Source organism: Neolamprologus multifasciatus, chromosome 2 (genome assembly GCF_963576455.1).
Source record: "Neolamprologus multifasciatus chromosome 2, fNeoMul1.2, whole genome shotgun sequence".
NCBI lineage: Eukaryota > Metazoa > Chordata > Actinopteri > Cichliformes > Cichlidae > Neolamprologus > Neolamprologus multifasciatus.
Genome location: NC_140440.1, coordinates 28,504,416 through 28,529,177, shown reverse-complemented (window position 1 = coordinate 28,529,177; position 24,762 = coordinate 28,504,416). Strand labels below are relative to the sequence as shown.

General features: G+C 41.6%; 4 protein-coding genes across 18 annotated transcripts in view; all 4 read right to left on the bottom strand.

The window, feature by feature from the left end:
• The window catches only part of LOC146524648 (protocadherin beta-16-like), a 277,164-nt gene that overhangs the window by 160,692 nt on the left and 91,710 nt on the right, over positions 1 to 24,762 (bottom strand). The gene's annotated exons all lie outside the window — the stretch shown is intronic.
• Positions 1 to 24,762, bottom strand: part of LOC146524649 (protocadherin gamma-A11-like) — a 124,271-nt gene that overhangs the window by 13,189 nt on the left and 86,320 nt on the right. Inside the window, exon 1 of one of the 8 annotated variants that reach the window (XM_085174752.1) lies at positions 20,419 to 23,050. The exons of 4 other annotated variants lie outside the window; for them this stretch is intronic. In XM_085174752.1, coding sequence (XP_085030878.1) covers positions 20,419 to 22,800 — 2,382 coding nt within the window. In that variant the 5' untranslated portion in view covers positions 22,801 to 23,050. 3 more of the 8 variants (XM_085174745.1, XM_085174738.1, XM_085174778.1) reach the window with 3 other exon arrangements.
• Positions 1 to 24,762, bottom strand: part of LOC146524650 (protocadherin gamma-C5-like) — a 298,508-nt gene that overhangs the window by 207,651 nt on the left and 66,095 nt on the right. The window lies entirely within an intron of this gene.
• LOC146524651 (protocadherin gamma-A11-like) lies at positions 8,503 to 15,662 on the bottom strand. Its single transcript, XM_085174880.1, has one exon. It carries the CDS (start codon positions 13,084 to 13,086, stop codon positions 10,672 to 10,674), a length of 2,415 nt encoding a protein of 804 aa, XP_085031006.1. The 5' UTR covers positions 13,087 to 15,662; the 3' UTR covers positions 8,503 to 10,671.

Genomic DNA, 24,762 nt, shown 5'->3' with positions numbered 1-24,762 from the left:
TCATACCTCTGTGCACCCTTCCAGGTCTCCAAAAACATCAGCAAAATCTGATGGACTTTTCTTCAGAGTCTGGTCAGCAGGCAGCGTGTCGTCATTGTATGATGTCACAAACTTAAAGTCACTGGTTCTTGAACCTGTGGTCAGGTACGCATCGTAATTGTAAGTGCTGCGTAAAGTTCCTGTGCCATCAACATCTGCGTAATTAGGAGGAAGATAACCGCTGGGGATGGCAACTGCTCCATCAAACAACAGTCTGGGCTTTCTCCTGCGACAAAACCTCAAACCCAGGATGATGATGATGAAAGTCAGAAAAAACGTGGACACAGACACCAGCGCGATGATCAGATAAGAGGTCAGTTTGGAATTGCTCTCATTATAAGACAGATCCTTCAGTTCTGGCACCTCAGCCAAGTTATCAGAAATAAGTAAATACATGGAACAGGTGGCAGACAGAGAGGGCTGTCCGTTATCTTTCACTGCCACTACAAGGTTCTGTTTCATGCTGTCAGATTCAGAAATGTCCCGCTGTGTCCTGATCTCTCCGCTGTGGACACCAATAGTAAAAAGTCCCGGATCAGTGGATTTGACTATTTGATAGGACAGCCAAGCGTTCTGTCCGGAGTCTGCGTCCACCGCAATCACTTTGGACACAAGAGAGCCTCCGTGTGCAGCTTTGGGGACCAGCTCGGTCATGAAGGAGTTGCCCTCCGGGGAGGGGTACAGGATCTGAGGAGAGTTGTCATTCACATCTGAGATGAACACACTCACGGTCACGTTGCTGCTGAGAGGAGGAGAACCGTTGTCTCTGGCCATCACGTGGACTTTAAAACTCCTGAACTGTTCATAATCAAACGACCTCACAGCGTGGATCACACCCGTGTCTCCGTTCACAGACAGATAGGAGGACACAGGGGCACCGTTCACCTCACTAGCTAACAGAGAATAAACCACTGTACCGTTCTGTCTCCAGTCGGGGTCTCGAGCACTAACGGAGCATAAAGTGGAGCCTGGTTTGTTATTCTCACTCACATATGCGCTGTACGACTGTTCCTCAAACACAGGTGGGTTGTCGTTGATGTCAGCTACAGATAACTGAACACTTTTAGAAGAGGACAGAGGTGGAGAGCCCTCGTCAGTGGCAGTGATTGTAATGTTGTAATCAGACACTAGTTCACGGTCCAGCTGTCCTGTGGTGACCAGAGAATAATAGTTTTTAATAGAAGGAACCAACTTAAAGGGGACACCCTGCTGGATGGAGCAGCGGACCTGTCGGTTATTCCCAGAGTCTCTGTCCTGCACGTTAATGATGCCCACCTCTGTACCAGCTGGGGTGTTCTCTGGTATCGGATTGGTCAGTGACTTCAGATTAACTACAGGGGCATTGTCATTCACATCAGTGATAGAAATCATTACTTTAGCGTAGGATGACAGCCCCAGCCCATCTTTTGCTTTGACGCGTATTTCAAATGATGTAGTAGTTTCATAGTCAACAGCACCAATTACTCTTATGTCACCTACTTTACGATCAATACTAAATATCTTCTTCACTTCTTCAGTAACATGTCCAAAGTCATACGTCACATCTCCATTAACTCCCTCATCTGCATCACTTGCGCTTACTGTAACCACTACAGTGTCTAAAGGAGAGTTTTCTCTCAGGCTGGCTTTATAAACGGCTTGGCTGAACACTGGGGAGTTATCATTAGCATCCAACACAGTGACGTGTATCACTAATGTACCTGATCTCTGAGGAGATCCACCATCCAAAGCTGTGAGAATTAAATTCATTTCCTGTTGTTTTTCACGATCAAGTTCCTTTTCAAGAACGAGCTCTATTGTGTTTCCATTTACAGACAGAATAAAATTTTCATTCTTTTTAAGGTTGTACTGCTGCACTGAATTTTGCCCCACATCCGCATCGTGCGCTTCTTCTATCACAAAGCGAGCTCCTCTCACAGCCGACTCTCGAATTTCTATATTAATCCGTTCTTCATTGAATTGTGGTGCGTTGTCATTGATATCTTGAATGTGAAGGCTGATACGATGAAGCTCGAGCGGATTCCCCAGCACAAGCTCGTGTTTTAGGATGCACGAAGCCTTGTCTCCACAAAGCCCCTCGCGGTCAATCCTGTCTGCAATAATCAACTCTCCGTTATTCATGTTTATGTCACAGTAACGTTTGTCGGTTCCGTCGGTGTCGATGCGGGCTCTCCTGCTGGACAGCGCGCCCGTTTTCATCCCGAGGTCTTTGGCTATATTTCCAATAATGGATCCTCGTTTCATTTCCTCTGGTAAAGAATAGCTCATGTCTCCATGAGCGACATGGAACAAAGAAGGAGGAAAGACAACCGACGAGAATGAAACCCAAATATTTTCGCACCCATCATACGCGATTAGTTATTAATATCCTGAAGAATAACGAAAAAAAGAAACTGAACCCCACAACACAAATGACAACTGCGATTCTCGGGAGGTCTCTTGGGATGTCGTCCTAATTTAGTCACAAAAGCGCAAGAATGCGCGTCAGCACTGATGAATACAGGAAATAAAAACTCATAGGGTTGGTGTTTAGCGCCACCGTGAGTTAGGTTATGCAGAAACACCTAAATAGTAAGTGTAAGCAAACGACAACAAATTTCAATTGCTTTATTTTTGCATGTAGTTATCCGCGACGTTCAAATTGAGAGAAAAGAGTCCTACAGTGTGCATTAGATAGAGTTTTGTTTAAAAAAATAGCCTGTGAGAGTACTCTGAATGTCCTTATTTGTCTTCACAAAAAGTTTTTGAAAATGTAATCTCATGTATTGTTACTAAGAGGATTCAGACATCTGTCGTGTGCTGTGGACTGTTCTTCACATAGCGATCATCCAGTCACACTACCTTATAATCACCAACACACTTACACACAGCCAGGTAGTTAAGATAAATTTAGTAGCTACTGTATTCCAAGTGACACTATTATGATTGTTTTAGTTTTCATTCAGCATGTTATGCTAATCTGCTATTCTGAATTAATATTTTCATACTGCTCAGTCTGGACCTAAATATTCAACCTCAGGCATTTGCCAAAAGAGAGTATGGAAACGTGTTTATGTGCTTTTAGGGTGTTTTAAAAAAATTAATCACTATTTAAAACACTATAGAAATGATACCAGTTGACTATTTTTCTTTTCTACATTTTTGCCTTTGTTGCACTAAAGTCAGTGAATTATTACAAAACAAAAAATATACAGACTCAGAGACATTCAGTTCGGTGTCTCTCTTGTTTCAATTCATTTTAAATTCCTAATAGGAAAAACATTTACAGATGCCATGGTGTATATCATTCTATGCATATGCATAAAGCATGACCTCAAAATAGTCTGAAAAAATAGATCATGCATACTACTCTTTCATTATAGAAGAATCCATACTGCGCCTAGAGAATGCAGGGGCCAAACTGTTTATTAAATACACAAACTGAATGCATGTTTTCAATCAATGGCATCCTTAAAGCTTTGAGGAGACATGTGTCGCATTGTATTTGCTAATGCATTTTAAAAAATGCCACAAATCCTTATGATAACATGTATTAAGGTTACTATGACACACTTGCTTATTACTGCATATCTTTAAAAAAAAAAAGAAACTATTGCGATTAAAAGTGATTACAACACCTTGCAGTACATACGGTGAAGGATGCCCTGAACCACACTTTGCACTACTTTGAAAAGATGAAGCAACATCCTCTCAATTAATGGCAACAAAGATACATCATACAATGTGTCACTGAGTATGACCAAGACAGCAACTATGCTCTACATCCAGCAATTATTGTCAGAATGCAATAAGCAACCAGACAAAGCAGAAAGGCACTGACACACACACACTGAAAATCAATCACTTTAAATCAAGTTAATCCAAAGAAAATACACAACATCATAAAAGTAAAATTAGTCTAAAATCAGTCTTTAACAGACATGTTATTTGGATTACTTGTAATAAGCGTAACAGTTTGTTAATAACACACATCTAGACTGTATTTGTGAAAAATCAAACTCAGTTATGATAAACAATATGACCAATATTCTGGTAAAATCACAAGTTAAAGAAAAAAAGTTTTTCGTGGATAGCAAAAGTCAAAGCATGAATCTTTTCTGTTAAAAATAGCGAACTTGTAATTAATGTTAAAAGTAAAACAAAGGTCATTTATAAAGTGTATCTCTCAGTGCAATCACTACAGAGATCACCATGGCACAGTCACAATGGGTGCACATTGAAAAGCTGCAATTAACACTATATATTCTTTGTATTTTTCCTCTCAAGCAAAATCTCCTTTTTACAATCACAGAAAGCAGGTGAGACTAAAATCAGCTGTCACAAAAACTCAAATAAAGACCAACTGCACACCTGTTATAAAATATTGCTATTAATAAAGTGCGATGAAATGTGCAAAAATATAAAGACCTACATTCGGATGGTATCATCTTTCGAAGAAACACCAGTGGGAAACAATGGTATTCACATTTTCAGTCATTTAGTGGATACGTCAGTGAATCTAAAAATATAATTACACAACATATTTGAGGTGCTCAAATGTAAGATGAACTGCATTCCATCATATGACAAAAATGTCTGTCCAAATCAAAGGATGAAAAATGACATCCAAAAGATTCACAGACACAGCAAATGTCACAAAGACTTTCAGTCTGACACCCAGTAGCACAACATTGCAGGTGCAATACATACAAATAACATGTGCAAGCAAGCTGTTACAGCTGCTTTTTAGGCATATGTTATTTTAGATGGGCTAGACTTGAAGATGGATACAGTTTGGCACACAAATCTCATGCCGAAATGACACATTCTCTGTTAGTGTAATAATGTTGTGTTAAAGATCAAGATGTGGTTAATCAATAAGAGTAACTTACACTATGAAATGCAGCTCACATGTGTAATGGTTTTTAAAAGTCAACAGTTCAGTTCTGCAGCATTGAACATGTTTTGCTCCAAAACACAACTAAATTGCATAAAAACAATAATAACAACACAGCTAAAGCACACAGTGCCTTTTATGTAGTCCCCCCCCCCCCCAAATAGTATTATTTAATAAACAACATTAGCTTAAAGGTTAAGATTGAGGTTTTGATTATAATATGAGAATAATATTCCTGAAAAAAAGGCACTTTCACAAATTTCAATTAACAATAAATGTAGTTAAAACTGACTAACAATTAAAAAATGACATGGATGGACAAAAAAAAAGTCCAAGCAAGATGAAATAATATACCTTATGTGAATGAAAAAATGTCAGGACAGAACGTGAAATTACACTAAACAAGACTTAAATCTAAAGTATGAAAAATATGATCATACACCCAGTATAGAAGCATGACCATGGTGAAATTAAACCAGTTTTAGCCACTTTAAAGGAAGATAAAAATGAGAAAACTTCAAGACAACTTGAAATGTAATGAACTACCTCTTGTACAAGTCAAACAAAAGGACAATTATGTAAAGTTGAAGTACAAACAAAAAAACAATTTTAAGAAAGGAAGTGGGCACAAGATTGATTTATAACTGGGTTACTGCCAACAGCTCATACCTCTGTGCACCCGTCCAGGTCTCCAAAGACATCAGCAAAATCTGATGGACTTTTCTTCAGAGTCTGGTCAGCAGGCAGCGTGTTGTCATTGTATGATGTCACAAACTTAAAATCACTGGTTCTTGAACCTGTGGTCAGGTACGCATCGTAATTGTAAGTGCTGCGTAAAGTTCCTGTGCCATCAACATCTGCGTAATTAGGAGGAAGATAACCGCTGGGGATGGCAACTGCTCCATCAAACAACAGTCTGGGCTTTCTCCTGCGACAAAACCTCAAACCCAGTATGATGATGATAAAAGTCAGGAAAAAGGTGGACACAGACACCAGCGCGATGATCAGATAAGAGGTCAGTTTGGAATTGCTCTCATTATAAGACAGATCCTTCAGTTCTGGCACCTCAGCCAAGTTATCAGAAATAAGTAAAAACATGGAACAGGTGGCAGACAGAGAGGGCTGTCCATTATCTTTCACTGCCACTACAAGGTTCTGTTTCATGCTGTCAGATTCAGAAATGTCCCGCTGTGTCCTGATCTCTCCGCTGTGGACACCAATAGTAAAAAGTCCCGGATCAGTGGATTTGACTATTTGATAGGACAGCCAGGCGTTCTGTCCGGAGTCTGCGTCCACCGCAATCACTTTGGACACCAGAGAGCCTCCGTGTGCAGCTTTGGGGACCAGCTCGGTCATGAAGGAGTTTCCCTCTGGGGAGGGGTACAGGATCTGAGGAGAGTTGTCATTCACATCTGAGATGAACACACTCACGGTCACGTTGCTGCTGAGAGGAGGAGAACCATTGTCTCTGGCCATCACGTGGACTTTGAAGCTCCTAAACTGTTCATAATCAAACGACCTCACAGCGTGGATCACACCCGTGTCTCCGTTCACAGACAGATATGATGACACCGGGGCACCGTTCACCTCACCAGCTAACAGAGAATAAACCACTGTACCGTTCTGTCTCCAGTCGGGATCTCGAGCACTAACGGAGCATAAGGTGGAGCCCGGTTTGTTATTCTCACTCACATAGGCGCTGTACGACTGTTCCTCAAACACAGGTGGGTTGTCGTTGATGTCAGCTACAGATAACTGAACACTTTTAGAAGAGGACAGAGGTGGAGAGCCCTCATCAGTGGCAGTGATTGTAATGTTGTAATTGGGCACTAGTTCACGGTCAAGTTGTCCTGTGGTCACCAGAGAATAATAGTTTTTAATAGAAGGAACCAACTTAAAGGGGACACCCTGCTGGATGGAGCAGCGGACCTGTCGGTTATTCTCAGAGTCTCTGTCCTGCACGTTAATGATGCCCACCTCTGTACCAGCTGGGGTGTTCTCTGGTATCGGATTGGTCAGGGAATTCAGATTAACTACAGGGGCGTTGTCATTCACATCAGTGATAGAAATTATTACTTTAGCGTAGGATGAAAGCCCCAGCCCATCTTTTGCTTTAAATCGTATTTCAAATGATGTAGTAGTTTCATAGTCAACAGCACCAATTACTCTTATGTCACCTACTTTACGATCAATACTAAATATCTTCTTCACTTCTTCAGTAACATGTCCAAAGTCATACGTCACATCTCCATTAACTCCCTCATCTGCATCACTTGCGCTTACTGTAATCACTACAGTGTCTAAAGTAGAGTTTTCAGGCAGGCTGGCTTTATAAACGGCTTGGCTGAACACTGGGGCGTTATCATTAGCATCCAGAACAGTGACGTGTATCACTAATGTACCTGATCTCTGAGGAGATCCACCATCCAAAGCTGTGAGAATTAAATTCATTTCCTGTTGTTTTTCACGATCAAGCTCCTTTTCAAGAACGAGCTCTATTGTGTTTCCGTTTACAGACAAAATAAAATTTTCATTCTTTTTAAGGTTGTACTGCTGCACTGAATTTTGCCCCACATCCGCATCGTGCGCTTCTTCTATCACAAAACGAGCTCCTCTGTCAGCTGACTCCTGAATTTCTATATTAATCCGTTCTTCATTGAATTGTGGTGCGTTGTCATTGATATCTTGAATGTGAAGGCTGATACGATGAAGCTCAAGCGGATTCCCCAGCACAAGCTCGTGTTTTAGGATGCAAGACGCCTTTTCTCCACAAAGCCCCTCGCGGTCAATCCTGTCTGCAACAATCAACTCTCCGTTATTCATGTTTATGTCACAGTAACGTTTGTCGGTTCCGTCGGCGTCGATGCGGGCTCTCCTGCTGGACAGCGCGCCCGTTTCCATCCCGAGGTCTTTGGCTATATTTCCAATAACGGATCCTCGTTTCATTTCCTCTGGGAAAGAATAGCTCATGTCTCCATGAGCGACATGGAACAAAAGAAGGAAGAAAGAAAACTGACGCGAACCAAACACGAATATCTTCGAATCCATCATAAGAGATGAATTATTAAGAGGCTGAAAAATAAGGAAAAAAATGACCTGATCCTCAAAACACGACTCACAACTACAATTCTCGGGAGGTGACCCTAACTGAGACACAAGAGCGCAAGAATGCGGGTCCACACCGATGAATACAGGAAGTTAAGACTGTTAGGGCTGGTGTCTAGCGCCACCGTGAGTTAGGTTATGCGGAAACACCTTAACACTAAATCTAAGCAAACTACAACTAATGTTCAGTGCATGATTTTTTATCTTCTTTTAAAAATATATTTTTACGTAGAATAAATATGCAAAACTTCAGTTACTATAAAGGAGACAATGGGAGAAAGGAGTTTTACATTGTGTATCAAGTAAACAGTTGTAAAATTAACCAAAAAAAAAAGAAGAAGAAAAACGTTCAGTAAGACAACTATAAATGTGCTCATTTGTCTTCATAAAATTATGATATCTTTAATTGTAGGTTGTTGTTGTTTCCTCTAAGAGGATTCAGACTTGGCTGTGTGCCTGGAACTGTTCTTCACATAGTGATCACTGCCTTGTTCTCATCACCACACACACATGCAGGTTGTTTAGTTACACTGAGTCAGTTGCTGTACTCCAGGTGACTGTTTTATGTTTTTTGTCTCCATCCAGTAGATACTGCTAATGTGCTGCTCTGCATGACTGTTTTCATACTAGACCCTCTCAACCCAAAGGTTCAAATGTAGCTACGTTTACAATAAAGAATTAGTATAATAACGAATTGCATTTATATTGCACTTTTCTAGACACTCAAAGCAGTTCACAGTTTCACTATTCATTCACTCTCACAGCTCCACATTTACACACTGGTGGAGGCACTGGTGGAAACACATCTCCTAAAAATCAGTTTTGATTTACAATCATTCTATCAGTCAGTCATTCATTGGCAAAAGTAAAAGTAAAAATAGGCATGTTACGACGAGGTGCTGGTGTCCTCTGCTCTCTGCTCACATTATCTAAAGCCACAAGCTTCATATCAAAGCAACCATAGCTGCCCTGGGACAGACTGACAGAAGCGAGTTTGCCATATCATGCCATCAGCCCCTCTGGCCAACACAGTAATAGGGCAGTAGGGTGAAGTGTCTTGCCCAAGGACACGCGACAAGCGACCAGGACAGACAAAGCTCGGGATCGAACCAGCAACCTTCCGGTTACAACATGAGCTTCCCAACCCACTGAACCACTGTTGTGTTTACAAGACTGGTGCAGGAAAATGTTCATGTGCTTTCGGTATGTTTTCACTCTTATGTCTACTACTGCTATGTTGATATTTTTGGGATTAAATCCTGTTGTCCAGTAAGCAGGAGTCACATTTGGATTTCAGAATTACACCTAAATTTACAGTCTAATGATTTACCTAGTTTCATTTGTTGCTTTATTTAAAATTAACAAGTGTGCCATGCGGTCACCAGAGTCGCTAAAGAAATCTCAGTTGAGACAGTGCAAACTCAAGAGCTCCAGTTAAACTACACACTGCCTCATTTTACAACTCATCAGTCACATGAATTAGAAATCAACTTTCACGTATTTTAAAATTAAGATCAAACACAAAGCTGTTAAAGAAACTGTCCTACTAGTCAAGTGTGATGGAATGTGTTTAAATATAAATACCTACAAACACATAGTAATACACGTTTGCACACCTTTAGTGTGAAAAAATGTAATTATAATCTAAATTGCTATTGCTTGCAATTAAGATGAACTACATTCCATCATTTGACAGCTACTTCTGTCCAGCGCTAAGAATATATAATGACAGCCATCAGATTACAAAATTTCACCAAATTACTGTCTGACATATGATAGGAAAACATCACAGGTATGAGAAGTATGAAATAAATGTAGAAGTGAGCTTTTATAGATGCTTTTTGTGCATCTCCTATTTTAGATAAGGCAGACATAGGAACAAATACAGGTTGGGACATAAGTCTCATACTGAAAATGTGACATGATAGCGAGAATGGGCAAATATCTTTATTACTACACGGATAATATTGTGCTAAAGATAAATATGTGCTTTAGCATTAACAGAAACTTACAGTATGAAATGTAGCTGACAAATATACACTACTTAAAAAGACCAGCTGTAAAATTCTGCAGCATCTGACCTTCTGTGTATCAACTAACCAGAGGTGTAGAACTACTGACAAAATATTAGTAACAACACAGCAAAAGCACTGGGCATATATTCACAAAGTGTTATTTAATAAATGGTAGTACCGGAAAAAATAAGATGAAATTTTGATTACATTATGCAACTATATCTTCCTAAGAGTAAAAGTTAATCTCACAGCTTCAGATAGAGGATAAAAGTAATCAACTAGTGAATAAAACAAAACAAACAACAAATAAGATATACAAATGACCACCGCAAGCACGATGCAGAAATACCTATTGTGTTGATGAACATACATCATATGAACTTGCAAAACTACAATAAATTGAACACACACAAATAAAATATCACACTAAATCTATAAGTATGAAATGTATCATGTTGAAATTAAACATATTTTACCACAACCAGAGAAAGAGAGCAACACCTCTAGGAAAAACTTTAGAGGAAAGAAGAAAATGTTAGAATTAATAAACCAACTTTTGCTCCAAGCATTTAAAAAAAAATTTTGTGATGATAAAGTAGAAGAAAACTGAACTGTTGATATTCATCTGGCACAAGATTAAAACATGACTTGCTTATTGCCAAGGGGCCATACCTCTGTGCACCCGTCCAGGTATCCAAACACATCAGCAAAGTCAGATGGACTTTTCTTCAGAGTCTGGTCAGCAGGCAGCGTGTTGTCATTGTATGATGTCACAAACTTAAAGTCACTGGTTCTAGAACCTGTGGTCAGGTACGCGTCATAGTTGTAAGCACTGCGTAAAGTTCCTGTGCCATCAACATCTGCGTAATTAGGAGGGAGATAACCGCTGGGGATGGCAACTGCTCCATCAAATAACAGTCTGGGCTTTCTCCTGCGACAAAACCTCAAACCCAGGATGATGATGATAAAAGTCAGGAAAAAGGTGGACACAGACACCAGCGCGATGATCAGATAAGAGGTCAGTTTGGAATTGCTCTCATTATAAGACAGATCCTTCAGTTCTGGTACCTCAGCCAAGTTATCAGAAATGAGTAAATACATGGAACAGGTGGCAGACAGAGAGGGCTGTCCGTTATCTTTCACTGCCACTACAAGGTTCTGTTTCATGCTGTCAGATTCAGAAATGTCCCGCTGTGTCCTGATCTCTCCGCTGTGGACACCAATAGTAAAAAGTCCCGGATCAGTGGATTTGACTATTTGATAGGACAGCCAGGCGTTCTGTCCGGAGTCCGCGTCCACCGCAATCACTTTGGACACCAGAGAGCCTCCGTGTGCAGCTTTGGGGACCAGCTCGGTCATGAAGGAGTTGCCCTCTGGGGAGGGGTACAGGATCTGAGGAGAGTTGTCATTCACATCTGAGATGAAAACACTCACGGTCACGTTGCTGCTGAGAGGAGGAGAACCATTGTCTCTGGCCATCACGTGGACTTTGAAGCTCCTAAACTGCTCATAATCAAATGACCTCACAGCGTGGATCACACCCGTGTCTCCGTTCACAGACAGATAGGAGGACACCGGGGCACCGTTCATCTCACCAGCTAACAGAGAATAAACCACTGTACCGTTCTGTCTCCAGTCGGGGTCTCGAGCACTAACGGAACATAAAGTGGAGCCAGGTTTGTTATTCTCACTCACATATGCGCTGTACGACTGTTCCTCAAACACAGGTGGGTTGTCGTTGATGTCAGCTACAGATAACTGAACACTTTTAGAAGAGGACAGAGGTGGAGAGCCCTCGTCAGTGGCAGTGATTGTAATGTTGTAATTGGGCACTAGTTCACGGTCAAGTTGACCTGTGGTCACCAGAGAATAATAGTTTTTAATAGAAGGAACCAACTTAAAGGGGACACCCTGCTGGATGGAGCAGCGGACCTGTCGGTTATTCTCAGAGTCTCTGTCCTGCACGTTAATGATGCCCACCTCTGTACCAGGTGGAGTGTTCTCTGGTATCGGATTGGTCAGTGACTTCAGATTAACTACAGGGGCATTGTCATTCACATCAGTGATAGAAATCATTACTTTAGCGTAGGATGACAGCCCCAGCCCATCTTTTGCTTTAACGCGTATTTCAAATGATGTAGTAGTTTCATAGTCAACAGCACCAATTACTCTTATGTCACCTACTTTACGATCAATACTAAATATCTTCTTCACTTCTTCTGTAAGATGTACAAAGTCATACATCACATCTCCATTAACTCCCTCATCTGCATCACTTGCGCTTACTGTAATCACTACAGTGTCTAGAGGAGAGTTTTCAGGCAGGCTGGCTTTATAAACGGCTTGGCTGAACACTGGGGCGTTATCATTAGCATCCAACACAGTGACGTGTATCATTAATGTACCTGATCTCTGAGGAGATCCACCATCCAAAGCTGTGAGAATTAAATTCATTTCCTGTTGTTTTTCACGATCAAGCTCTTTTTCAAGAACGAGTTCTCTGGTGTTTCCATTTACAGACAGAATAAAATTTTCATTCTTTTTAAGGTTGTACTGCTGCACTGAATTTTGCCCCACATCCGCATCGTGCGCTTCTTCTATCACAAAACGAGCTCCTCTATCAGCGGATTCTCGAATTTCTATATTAATCCGTTCTTCATTGAATTGCGGTGCGTTGTCATTGATATCTTGAATGTGAAGGCTGATACGATGAAGCTCGAGCGGATTCTCGAGCACAAGCTCGTGTTTTAGGATGCACGAAGCCTTGTCTCCACAAAGCCCCTCGCGGTCAATCCTGTCTGCAACAATCAACTCTCCGTTATTCATGTTTATGTCACAGTAACGTTTGTCGGTTCCGTCGGCGTCGATGCGGGCTCTCCTGCTGGACAGCGCGCCCGTTTCCATCCCGAGGTCTTTGGCTATATTTCCAATAACGGATCCTCGTTTCATTTCCTCTGGGAAAGAATAGCTCATGTCTCCATGAGCGACATGGAAAAAAAGAAGGAAAAAAGAAAACTCACGCGAACCAAACACGAATATCTTCGAATCCATCCTAAGAGATGAATTATTAAGAGGCTGAAAAATAAGAAAAAAATGACCTGAACCCCAAAACACAAATCACAACTGCAATTCTCGGGAGGTGGCCCTAACTGAGACACAAGAGCGCAAGAATGCGGGTCCACACCGATGAATACAGGAAATAAAAACTGTTAGGGCTGGTGTCTAGCGCCACCGTGAGTTAGGTTTTGCGGAAACACCTTAACACTAAATCTAAGCAAACTACAACTAATGTTCAGTGCATGATTTTTATCTTCTTTTAAAAAAATATTTTTATGTAGAATAAATATGCAAAACTTCAGTTACTATAAATGAGACAATGGGAGAAAAGAGTTTTACAATGTGAATCAGGTAAATAGTTGTGAAATCAAAAAAAAAAAAGGGAAAAAAAGAATAAAACCGTTCAGTCAGTAAGACAACTATAAATGTGCTTATTTGTCTTCATAAAATTATGATATCTTTAATTGTAGATTGTTGTTGTGTCTACTAAGAGGATTCAGACTTGGCTGTGTGCCTGGAACTGTTCTTCACTGCCTTGTTCTCATCACCACACACACATGCAGGTTGTTTAGTTACACTGAGTCAGTTACTGTACTCCAGGTGACTGTTTTATGTTTTTTGTCTCAATCCAGTAGATACTGCTAATGTGCTGCTCTGCATGACTGTTTTCATACTAGACCCTCTCAACCCAAAGGTTCAAATGTAGCTACGTACATAATAAAGAATTAGTATAATAACGAATTGCATTTATATTGCACTTTTCTAGACACTCAAAGCGCTTCGCTGTTTCACTATTCATTCACTCTCACATTTACACACTGGTGGAGGCAAACGATAGTTTTATCCACAGCTGCCCTGGGACAGACTGACAGAAGCGAGTTTGCCATATCATGCCATCAGCCTCTCTGGCCAACACCAGTAGGCAGTAGGGTGAAGTGTCTTTCCCAATGACACAGCAACCAGGACAGACAGAGCTGGGGATCGAACCAGCAACCTTCCGGAAACAACATGAGCTTCCCAACCCCCTGAACCACTGTTGTGTTTACAAGACTGGTGCAGGAAAATGTTCATGTGCTTTCGGTATGTTTTTACTCTTATATCTACTACTGCTATGTTGATATTTTTGGGATTAAATCCTGTTGTCCAGTAAGCAGTAGTCACATTTGGATTTCAGAATTACACCTAAATTTACAGTCTAATGATTTACCTAGTTTCATTTGTTGCTTTTTTAAAAATTAACAAGTGTGCCATGCGGTCACCAGAGTCGCTAAAGAAATATCAGTTGAGACAGTGCAAACTCAAGAGCTCCAGTTAAACTACACACTGCCTCATTTTACAACTTATCAGTCACATGAATTAGAAATCAACTTTCACGTATTTTAAAATTAGGAGCAAAGACAAAGCTGTTAAAGAAACTGTCCTACTAGTCAAGTGTGATGGAATGTGTTTAAATATAAATACCTACAAACAGATAGTAATACACGTTTGCACTCCTTTAGTGTGAAAAAATTGTAATTATGATCTAAATTGCGATTGCTTGCAATTAAGATGAATTGCATTCCATCATTTGACAGCTACTTCTGTCCAGCGCTAAGAATATATAATGACAGCCATCAGATTACAAAATTTCACCAAATTACTGTCTGACATATGATAGGAAAACACCACAGGTATGAGAAGTATGAAATAAATGTACAAGTGAGCTTTTATAGATGCTTTTTGTGCATCTCCTATTTTAGATAAGGCAGACATAGGAACAAATACAGTTTTGGACGTAAGTCTCATACTGAAAATGTGACATGATAGCGAGAATGGGCAAAGATCTTTATTACTACACTGATAATATTGTGCTAAAGATAAATATGTGCTTTAGCACTGAGATAAACTTGCAGTATGAAATGTAGCTGACAAATATACACTACTTAAAAAGACCAGCTGTAAAATTCTGCAGCATCTGACCTTCTGTGTATCAACTAACCAGAGGTGTAGAACTACTGACAAAATATTAGTAACAACACAGCTAAAGCACTGGGCATATATTCACAAAGTGTTATTTAAAAAATGGTAGTACCGGAAAAAATAAGATGAAATTTTGATTACATTAAGCAACTATATCTTCCTAAGAGTAAAAGTTGCTCTCACAGCTTCAGATAGAGGATAAAAGTAATCAATTAGTGAAAAAACAAAACAAACAACAAATAACATGTACAGACAAATAACCACTGCAAGCACGATGCAGAAATACCTATTGTGTTGATGAACATACATCATATGAGCTCGCAAAACTACAATAAATTGAACACACACAAATAAAATATCACACTAAATCTATAAGTATGAAAGTATGAAATTCATCATGTTGAAATTAAACATATTTTAGCCACAACCAGAGAAAGAGAGCAACATCTCTAGGAAACACTTTAGAGGAAAGAAGACAATGTTAGAATTAATAAATCAACTTTTGCTCCAAGCATTTAAAAAAAAAATTGTGATGGTAAAGTAGAAGAAAACTGAACTGTTGATTTTCATCTGGCACAAGATTAAAACATGACTTGCTTATTGCCAAGGGGCCATACCTCTGAGCACCCGTCCAGGTCTCCAAACACATCAGCAAAGTCTGACGGACTTTTCTTCAGAGTCTGGTCAGCAGGAAGCGTGTTGTCATTGTATGATGTCACAAACTTAAAGTCACTGGTTCTAGAACCTGTGGTCAGGTATGCGTCGTAATTGTAAGCGCTGCGTAAAGTTCCTGTGCCATCAACATCTGCGTAATTAGGAGGGAGATAACCGCTGGGGATGGCAACTGCTCCATCAAATAACAGTCTGGGCTTTCTCCTGCGACAAAACCTCAAACCCAGGATGATGATGATAAAAGTCAGGAAAAAGGTGGACACAGACACCAGCGCGATGATCAGATAAGAGGTCAGTTTGGAATTGCTCTCATTATAAGACAGATCCTTCAGTTCTGGTACCTCAGCCAAGTTATCAGAAATGAGTAAATACATGGAACAGGTGGCAGACAGAGAGGGCTGTCCGTTATCTTTCACTGTCACGACAAGGTTCTGTTTCATGCTGTCAGATTCAGAAATGTCCCGCTGTGTCCTGATCTCTCCGCTGTGGACACCAATAGTAAAAAGTCCCGGATCAGTGGATTTGACTATTTGATAGGAAAGCCAAGCGTTCTGTCCGGAGTCTGCGTCCACCGCAATCACTTTGGACACAAGAGAGCCTCCGTGTGCAGCTTTGGGTACCAGCTCAGTCATGAAGGAGTTGCCCTCTGGGGAGGGGTACAGGATCTGAGGAGAGTTGTCATTCACATCTGAGATGAACACACTCACGGTCACGTTGCTGCTGAGAGGAGGAGAACCGTTGTCTCTGGCCATCACGTGGACTTTGAAGCTCCTAAACTGCTCATAATCAAACGACCTCACAGCGTGGATCACACCCGTGTCTCCGTTCACAGACAGATAGGATGACACCGGGGCACCGTTCACCTCACTAGCTAACAGAGAATAAACCACTGTACCGTTCTGTCTCCAGTCGGGGTCTCGAGCACTAACGGAACATAAAGTGGAGCCTGGTTTGTTATTCTCACTCACATATGCGCTGTACGACTGTTCCTCAAACACAGGTGGGTTGTCGTTGATGTCAGCTACAGATAACTGAACACTTTTAGAAGAGGACAGAGGTGGAGAGCCCTCATCAGTGGCAGTGATTGTAATGTTGTAATCAGACACTAGTTCACGGTCCAGTTGTCCTGTGGTGACCAGAGAATAATAGTTTTTAATAGAAGGAACCAACTTAAAGGGGACACCCTGCTGGATGGAGCAGCGGACCTGTCGGTTATTCTCAGAATCTCTGTCCTGCACGTTAATGATGCCCACCTCTGTACCAGGTGGAGTGTTCTCTGGTATCGGATTGGTCAGTGACTTCAGATTAACTACAGGGGCATTGTCATTCACATCAGTGATAGAAATCATTACTTTAGCGTAGGATGACAGCCCCAGCCCATCTTTTGCTTTGACACGTATTTCAAATGATGTAGTAGTTTCATAGTCAACAACACCAATTACTCTTATGTCACCTACTTTACGATCAATACTAAATATCTTCTTCACTTCTTCAGTAACATGTCCAAAGTCATACATCACATCTCCATTAACTCCCTCATCTGCATCACTTGCGCTTACTGTAATCACTACAGTGTCTAGAGGAGAGTTTTCAGGCAGGCTGGCTTTATAAACGGCTTGGCTGAACACTGGGGCGTTATCATTAGCATCCAACACAGTGACGTGTATCATTAATGTACCTGATCTCTGAGGAGATCCACCATCCAAAGCTGTGAGAATTAAATTCATTTCCTGTTGTTTTTCACGATCAAGCTCCTTTTCAAGAACGAGCTCTATTGTGTTTCCATTTACAGACAGAATAAAATTGTCATTCTTTTTAAGGTTGTACTGCTGCACTGAATTTTGCCCCACATCCGCATCGTGCGCTTCTTCTATCACAAAACGAGCTCCTCTGCCAGCGGATTCTCGAATTTCTATATTAATCCGTTCTTCATTGAATTGTGGTGCGTTGTCATTGATATCTTGAATGTGAAGGCTGATACGATGAAGCTCGAGCGGATTCTCTAGCATAAGCTCGTGTTTTAGGATGCACGAAGCCTTGTCTCCACAAAGCCCCTCGCGGTCAATCCTGTCTGCAACAATCAGCTCTCCGTTATTCATGTTTATGTCACAGTAACGTTTGTCGGTTCCGTCGGCGTCGATGCGGGCTCTCCTGCTGGACAGCGCGCCGGTTTCCATCCCGAGGTCTTTGGCTATATTTCCAATAACGGATCCTCGTTTCATTTCCTCTGGGAAAGAATAGCTCATGTCTCCATGAGCGACATGGAACAAAAGAAGGAAGAAAGACAACTCACGCGAACGAAACACGAATATCTTCGAATCCATCATAAGAGATGAATCATTAAGAGGCTGAAAAATAAGAAAAAAATGACCTGATCCCCAAAACACGACTCACAACTACAATTCTCGGGAGGTGACCCTAACTGAGACACAAGAGCGCAAGAATGAGGGTCCACACCGATGAATACAGGAAATGAAAACTGTTAGGGCTGGTTTTTACCGCCACCGTGAGTTAGGTTTGCGGAAACACCTTAACACTAAATCTAAGCAAACTACAACTAATGTTCAGTGCATGATTTTTATCTTCTTTAAAAAATATATATTTTTATGTAGAATAAATATGCAAAACTTCAGTTACTATAAATGAGACAATGGGAGAAAAGAGTTTTACAATGTGAATCAGGTAAATAGTTGTGAAATCAAAAAAAAAGGGAAAAAAAGAATAAAACATTTCAGTCAGTAAGACAACTATAAATGTGCTTATTTGTCTTCATAAAATTATAATATCTTTAACTGTAGGTTGTTGTTGTTTCTACTAAGAGGATTCAGATTTGGCTGTGTGCCTGGAACTGTTCTTCACATAGTGATCACTGCCTTGTTCTCATCACCACACACACATGCAGGTTGTTTAGTTACACTGAGTCAGTTGTTGTACTCCAGGTGACTGTTTTATGTTTTTTGTCTCCATCCAGTAGATACTGCTAATGTGCTGCTCTGCATGACTGTTTTCATACTAGACCCTCTCATTCCAAAGGTTCAAATGTAGCTACATTTATAATAAAGAATTGCATTTATATTGCACTTTTCTAGACACTCAAAGCGCTTTAAAATTCCACTATTCATTCACTCTCGCATTTACACACTGGTGGAGGCAAACGGCAGTTGCCAAGATTGGTGCAGGAAAATGTTCATGTGCTTTCGGTATGTTTTCACTCTTATGTCTACTACTGCTATGTTGATATTTTTGGGATTAAATCCTGTTGTCCAGTAAGCAGGAGTCACATTTGGATTTCAGAATTACACCTAAATTTACAGTCTAATGATTTACCTAGTTTCATTTGTTGCTTTTTTAAAAATTAACAAGTGTGCCATGCGGTCACCAGAGTCGCTAAAGAAATCTCAGTTGAGACAGTGCAAACTCAAGAGCTCCAGTTAAACTACACACTGCCTCATTTTACAACTTATCAGTCACATGAATTAGAAATCAACTTTCACGTATTTTAAAATTAGGAGCAAAGACAAAGCTGTTAAAGAAACTGTCCTATTAGTCAAGTGTGATGGAATGTGTTTAAATATAAATACCTACAAACAGATAGTAATACACGTTTGGACTCCTTTAGTGTGAAAAAATGTAATTATAATCTGAATTGCTATTGCTTGCAATTAAGATGAACTACATTCCATCATTTGACAGCTACTTCTGTCCAGCGCTAAGAATATATAATGACAGCCATCAGATTACAAAATTTCACCAAATTACTCAGTCTGACATGTGGTAGGAAAACATCACAGGTATGAGAAGTATGAAATAAATGTAGAAGTGAGCTTTTATAGATGCTTTTTGTGCATCTCCTATTTTAGATAAGGCAGACATAGGAACAAATACAAGTTGGGACATAAGTCTCATACTGAAAATGTGACATGATAGCGAGAATGGGAAAAGATCTTTATTACTACACTGATAATATTGTGCTAAAGATAAATATGTGCTTTAGCACTAAGATAAACTTACAGTATGAAATGTAGCTGACAAATATACACTACTTAAAAAGACCAGCTGTAAAATTCTGCAGCATCTGACCTTCTGTGTATCAACTAACCAGAGGTGTAGAACTACTGACAAAATATAAGTAACAACACAGCTAAAGCACTGGGCATATATTCACAAAGTGTTATTTAATAAATTGTAGTACCAGAAAAAATAAGATGAAACTTTGATTATATTATGCAACTATATCTTCCTAAGAGTAAAAGTTGCTCTCACTGCTTCAGATAGAGGATAAAAGTAATCAATTAGTGAAAAAACAAAACAAACAACAAATAAGATATAAAAATGACCACCGCAAGCAAGATGCAGAAATACCTATTGTGTTGATGAACATACATCATATGAGCTCACAAAACTACAATAAATTGAACACACACAAATAAAATATCACACTAAATCTATAAGTATGAAAGTATGAAATGTATCATGTTGAAATTAAACATATTTTAGCCACGACCAGAGAAAAAGAGCAACATCTCTAGGAAACACTTTAGAGGAAAGAAGACAATGTTAGAATTAATAAATCAACTTTTTCTCCAAGCATTTAAAAAAACAATTTTGTGATGATAAAGTAGAAGAAAACTGAACTGTTGATATTCATCTGGCACAAGATTAAAACATGACTTGCTTATTGCCAAGGGGCCATACCTCTGAGCACCCGTCCAGGTCTCCAAAGACATCAGCAAAGTCTGACGGACTTTTCTTCAGAGTCTGGTCAGCAGGCAGCGTGTTGTCATTGTATGATGTCACAAACTTAAAGTCACTGGTTCTAGAACCTGTGGTCAGGTACGCGTCATAGTTGTAAGCACTGCGTAAAGTTCCAGTGCCATCAACATCTGCATAATTAGGAGGGAGATAACCACTGGGGATGGCAACTGCTCCATCAAACAACAGTCTGGGCTTTCTCCTGCGACAAAACCTCAAACCCAGGATGATGATGATGAAAGTCAGGAAAAACGTGGACACAGACACCAGCGCGATGATCAGATAAGAGGTCAGTTTGGAATTGCTCTCATTATAAGACAGATCCTTCAGTTCTGGTACCTCAGCCAAGTTATCAGAAATGAGTAAATACATGGAACAGGTGGCAGACAGAGAGGGCTGTCCGTTATCTTTCACTGTCACTACAAGGTTCTGTTTCATGCTGTCAGATTCAGAAATGTCCCGCTGTGTCCTGATCTCTCCGCTGTGGACACCAATAGTAAAAAGTCCCGGATCAGTGGATTTGACTATTTGATAGGACAGCCAAGCGTTCTGTCCGGAGTCCGCGTCCACCGCAATCACTTTGGACACCAGAGACCCTCCGTGTGCAGCTTTGGGGACCAGCTCGGTCATGAAGGAGTTGCCCTCTGGGGAGGGGTACAGGATCTGAGGAGAGTTGTCATTCACGTCTGAGATGAACACACTCACGGTCACGTTGCTGCTGAGAGGAGGAGAACCGTTGTCTCTGGCCATCACATGGACTTTGAAGCTCCTAAACTGTTCATAATCAAACGACCTCACAGCGTGGATCACACCTGTGTCTCCATTCACAGACAGATAGGAGGACACCGGGGCACCGTTCATCTCACTAGCTAACAGAGAATAAACCACTGTACCGTTCTGTCTCCAGTCGGGGTCTCGAGCACTAACGGAACATAAAGTGGAGCCTGGTTTGTTATTCTCACTCACATATGCGCTGTACGACTGTTCCTCAAACACAGGTGGGTTGTCGTTGATGTCAGCTACAGATAACTGAACACTTTTAGAAGAGGACAGAGGTGGAGAGCCCTCGTCAGTGGCAGTGATTGTAATGTTGTAATCAGACACTAGTTCACGGTCAAGTTGTCCCATAGTCACCAGAGAATAATAGTTTTTAATAGATGGAACCAACTTAAAGGGGACACCCTGCTGGATGGAGCAGCGGACCTGTCGGTTATTCTCAGAGTCTCTGTCCTGCACGTTAATGATGCCCACCTCTGTACCAGGTGGAGTGTTCTCTGGTATTGGATTGGTCAGTGACTTCAGATTAACTACAGGGGCATTGTCATTCACATCAGTGATAGAAATCATTACTTTAGCGTAGGATGACAGCCCCAGCCCATCTTTTGCTTTCACGCGTATTTCAAATGATGTAGTAGTTTCATAGTCAACAACACCAATTACTCTTATGTCACCTACTTTACGATCAATACTAAATATCTTCTTCACTTCTTCTGTAAGATGCACAAAGTCATACGTCACATCTCCATTAACTCCCTCATCTGCATCACTTGCGCTTACTGTAACCACTACAGTGTCTAAAGGAGAGTTTTCAGGCAGGCTGGCTTTATAAACGGCTTGGCTGAACACTGGGGCGTTATCATTAGCATCCAACACAGTGACGTGTATCACTAATGTACCTGATCTCTGAGGAGATCCACCATCCAAAGCTGTGAGAATTAAATTCATTTCCTGTTGTTTTTCACGATCAAGCTCTTTTTCGAGAACGAGTTCTCTGGTGTTTCCGTTTACAGACAAAATAAAATTTTCATTCTTTTTAAGGTTGTACTGCTGCACTGAATTTTGCCCCACATCCGCATCGTGCGCTTCTTCTATCACAAAACGAGCTCCTCTCACAGCCGACTCTTGAATTTCTATATTAATCCGTTCTTCATTGAATTGCGGTGCGTTGTCATTGATATCTTGAATGTGAAGGCTGATACGATGAAGCTCGAGCGGATTCTCCAGCATAAGCTCGTGTTTTAGGATGCACGAAGCCTTTTCTCCACAAAGCCCCTCGCGGTCAATCCTTTCTGCAACAATCAGCTCTCCGTTATTCATGTTTATGTCACAGTAACGTTTGTCGGTTCCGTCGGCTTCGATGCGGGCTCTCCTGCTGGACAGCGCGCCCGTTTCCATCCCGAGGTCTTTGGCTATATTTCCAATAACGGATCCTCGTTTCATTTCCTCTGGGAAAGAATAGCTCATGTCTCCATGAGCGACATGGAACAAAAGAAGGAAAAAAGAAAACTCACGCGAACGAAACACGAATATCTTCGAATCCATCATAAGAGATTAGTTATTAAGAGGCTGAAAAATAAGAAAAAAAATGACCTGATCCCCAAAACACGACTCACAACTACAATTCTCGGGAGGTGACCCTAACTGAGACACAAGAGCGCAAGAATGCGCGTCCACACCGATGAATACAGGAAATGAAAACTGTTAGGGCTGTTTTTTAGCGCCACCGTGAGTTAGGTTTGCGGAAACACCTTAACACTAAATCTAAGCAAACTACAACTAATGTTCAGTGCATATTTTTTATCTTCTTTAAAAAAATATATTTTTATGTAGAATAAATATGCAAAACTTCAGTTACTATAAATGAGACAATGGGAGAAAAGAGTTTTACAATGTGAATCAGGTAAATAGTTGTGAAATCAAAAAAAAAAGGGAAAAAAAGAAAAAAACCGTTCAGTCAGTAAGACAACTATAAATGTGCTTATTTGTCTTCATAAAATTATGATATCTTTAACTGTAGGTTGTTGTTGTTTCTACTAAGAGGATTCAGGCTGGCTGTGTGCCTGGAACTGTTCTTCACATAGTGATCACTGCCTTGTTCTCATCACCACACACACATGCAGGTTGTTTAGTTACACTGAGTCAGTTGCTGTACTCCAGGTGACTGTTTTATGTTTTTTGTCTCCATCCAGTAGATACTGCTAATGTGCTGCTCTGCATGACTGTTTTCATACTAGACCCTCTCAACCCAAAGGTTCAAATGTAGCTACGTTTATAATAAAGAATTGCATTTATATTGCACTTTTCTAGACACACTTTTCTAGATTCAGAAGACCCCTATGAAAAAAACACCGAGGGAACAGTTTACCCTGCCCGGGATAGGGTTACCGGGGCCCCGCCCTGGAGCCAGGCCCGGGGAGGGTGCCCGAGGGCGAGCGTCTGGTGGCCGGGCCTTAGTCCATGGGGCCCGGCCGGGCACAGCCCGAAGAGGAGACATGGGCCCATCCTCCCGCAGGCCCACCACCCGCAGGAGGCGCCATAGGGGCCGGGTGCATTGTGTGCCGGGTTGCAGCCAGGAGCGGAGGCCCTGGCGGACTGACCCCCGGCTGCCAAGACTGGCAATAGGGACATGGAATGTCACCTCTCTGGTGGGGAAGGAGCCTGAGTTAGTGCGTGAGGTTGAGAGGTACCGGCTAGATATAGTCGGGCTCACCTCTACGCACGGCTTGGGCTCTGGAACCAGTCTCCTGGAGAGGGGCTGGACTCTGTCTCAGTCTGGAGTTGCCCCTGGTGAGAGGCGGCGGGCTGGGGTGGGTATTCTAATATCCCCTCGGCTAGCTGCCGGTACGTTGGGGTTTTTCCCGGTGGACGAGAGGGTTTGTTCCCTGCGCCTTAGGGTCGGGGAACGGGTCCTGACTGTCATCTGCGCTTATGCGCCGAGTGGCAGTTCGGAGTACCCAGCCTTCTTAGAGTCCCTGGGGGGGGGGTGCTGGAAGGTGCTCCGCCTGGAGACTCTGTTGTCCTGCTGGGAGACTTCAACGCTCACGTGGGTAACGACAGCGAGACCTGGAGGGGCGTGATTGGGAGGAACGGCCTCCCTGATCTGAACCCGAGCGGTGCTTTGTTATTGGACTTCTGTGCTAATCACAGTTTGGCCATAACGAACACCTTGTTCGAACATAAGAGTGTCCATAAGTGCACGTGGCACCAGGACGCTCTAGGCCGTAGGTCGATGATCGATTTTGTAATCGTATCACCAGACCTGCGACCATATGTTCTGGACACTCGGGTAAAGAGAGGGGCTGAGCTGTCAACTGATCACCACCTGGTGGTGAGTTGGATCAGGTGGCGGGGGAGGACGCTGGACAGACCTGGTGCACCTAAACGCGTAGTGAGGGTGTGCTGGGAACGACTAGCAGAGGCCCCAGTCCGCGAGATCTTCAACGCACACCTCCGGCAGAGCTTCAACAGCATTCCGAGGGAGGCGGGGGACATCGAGTCCGAATGGAC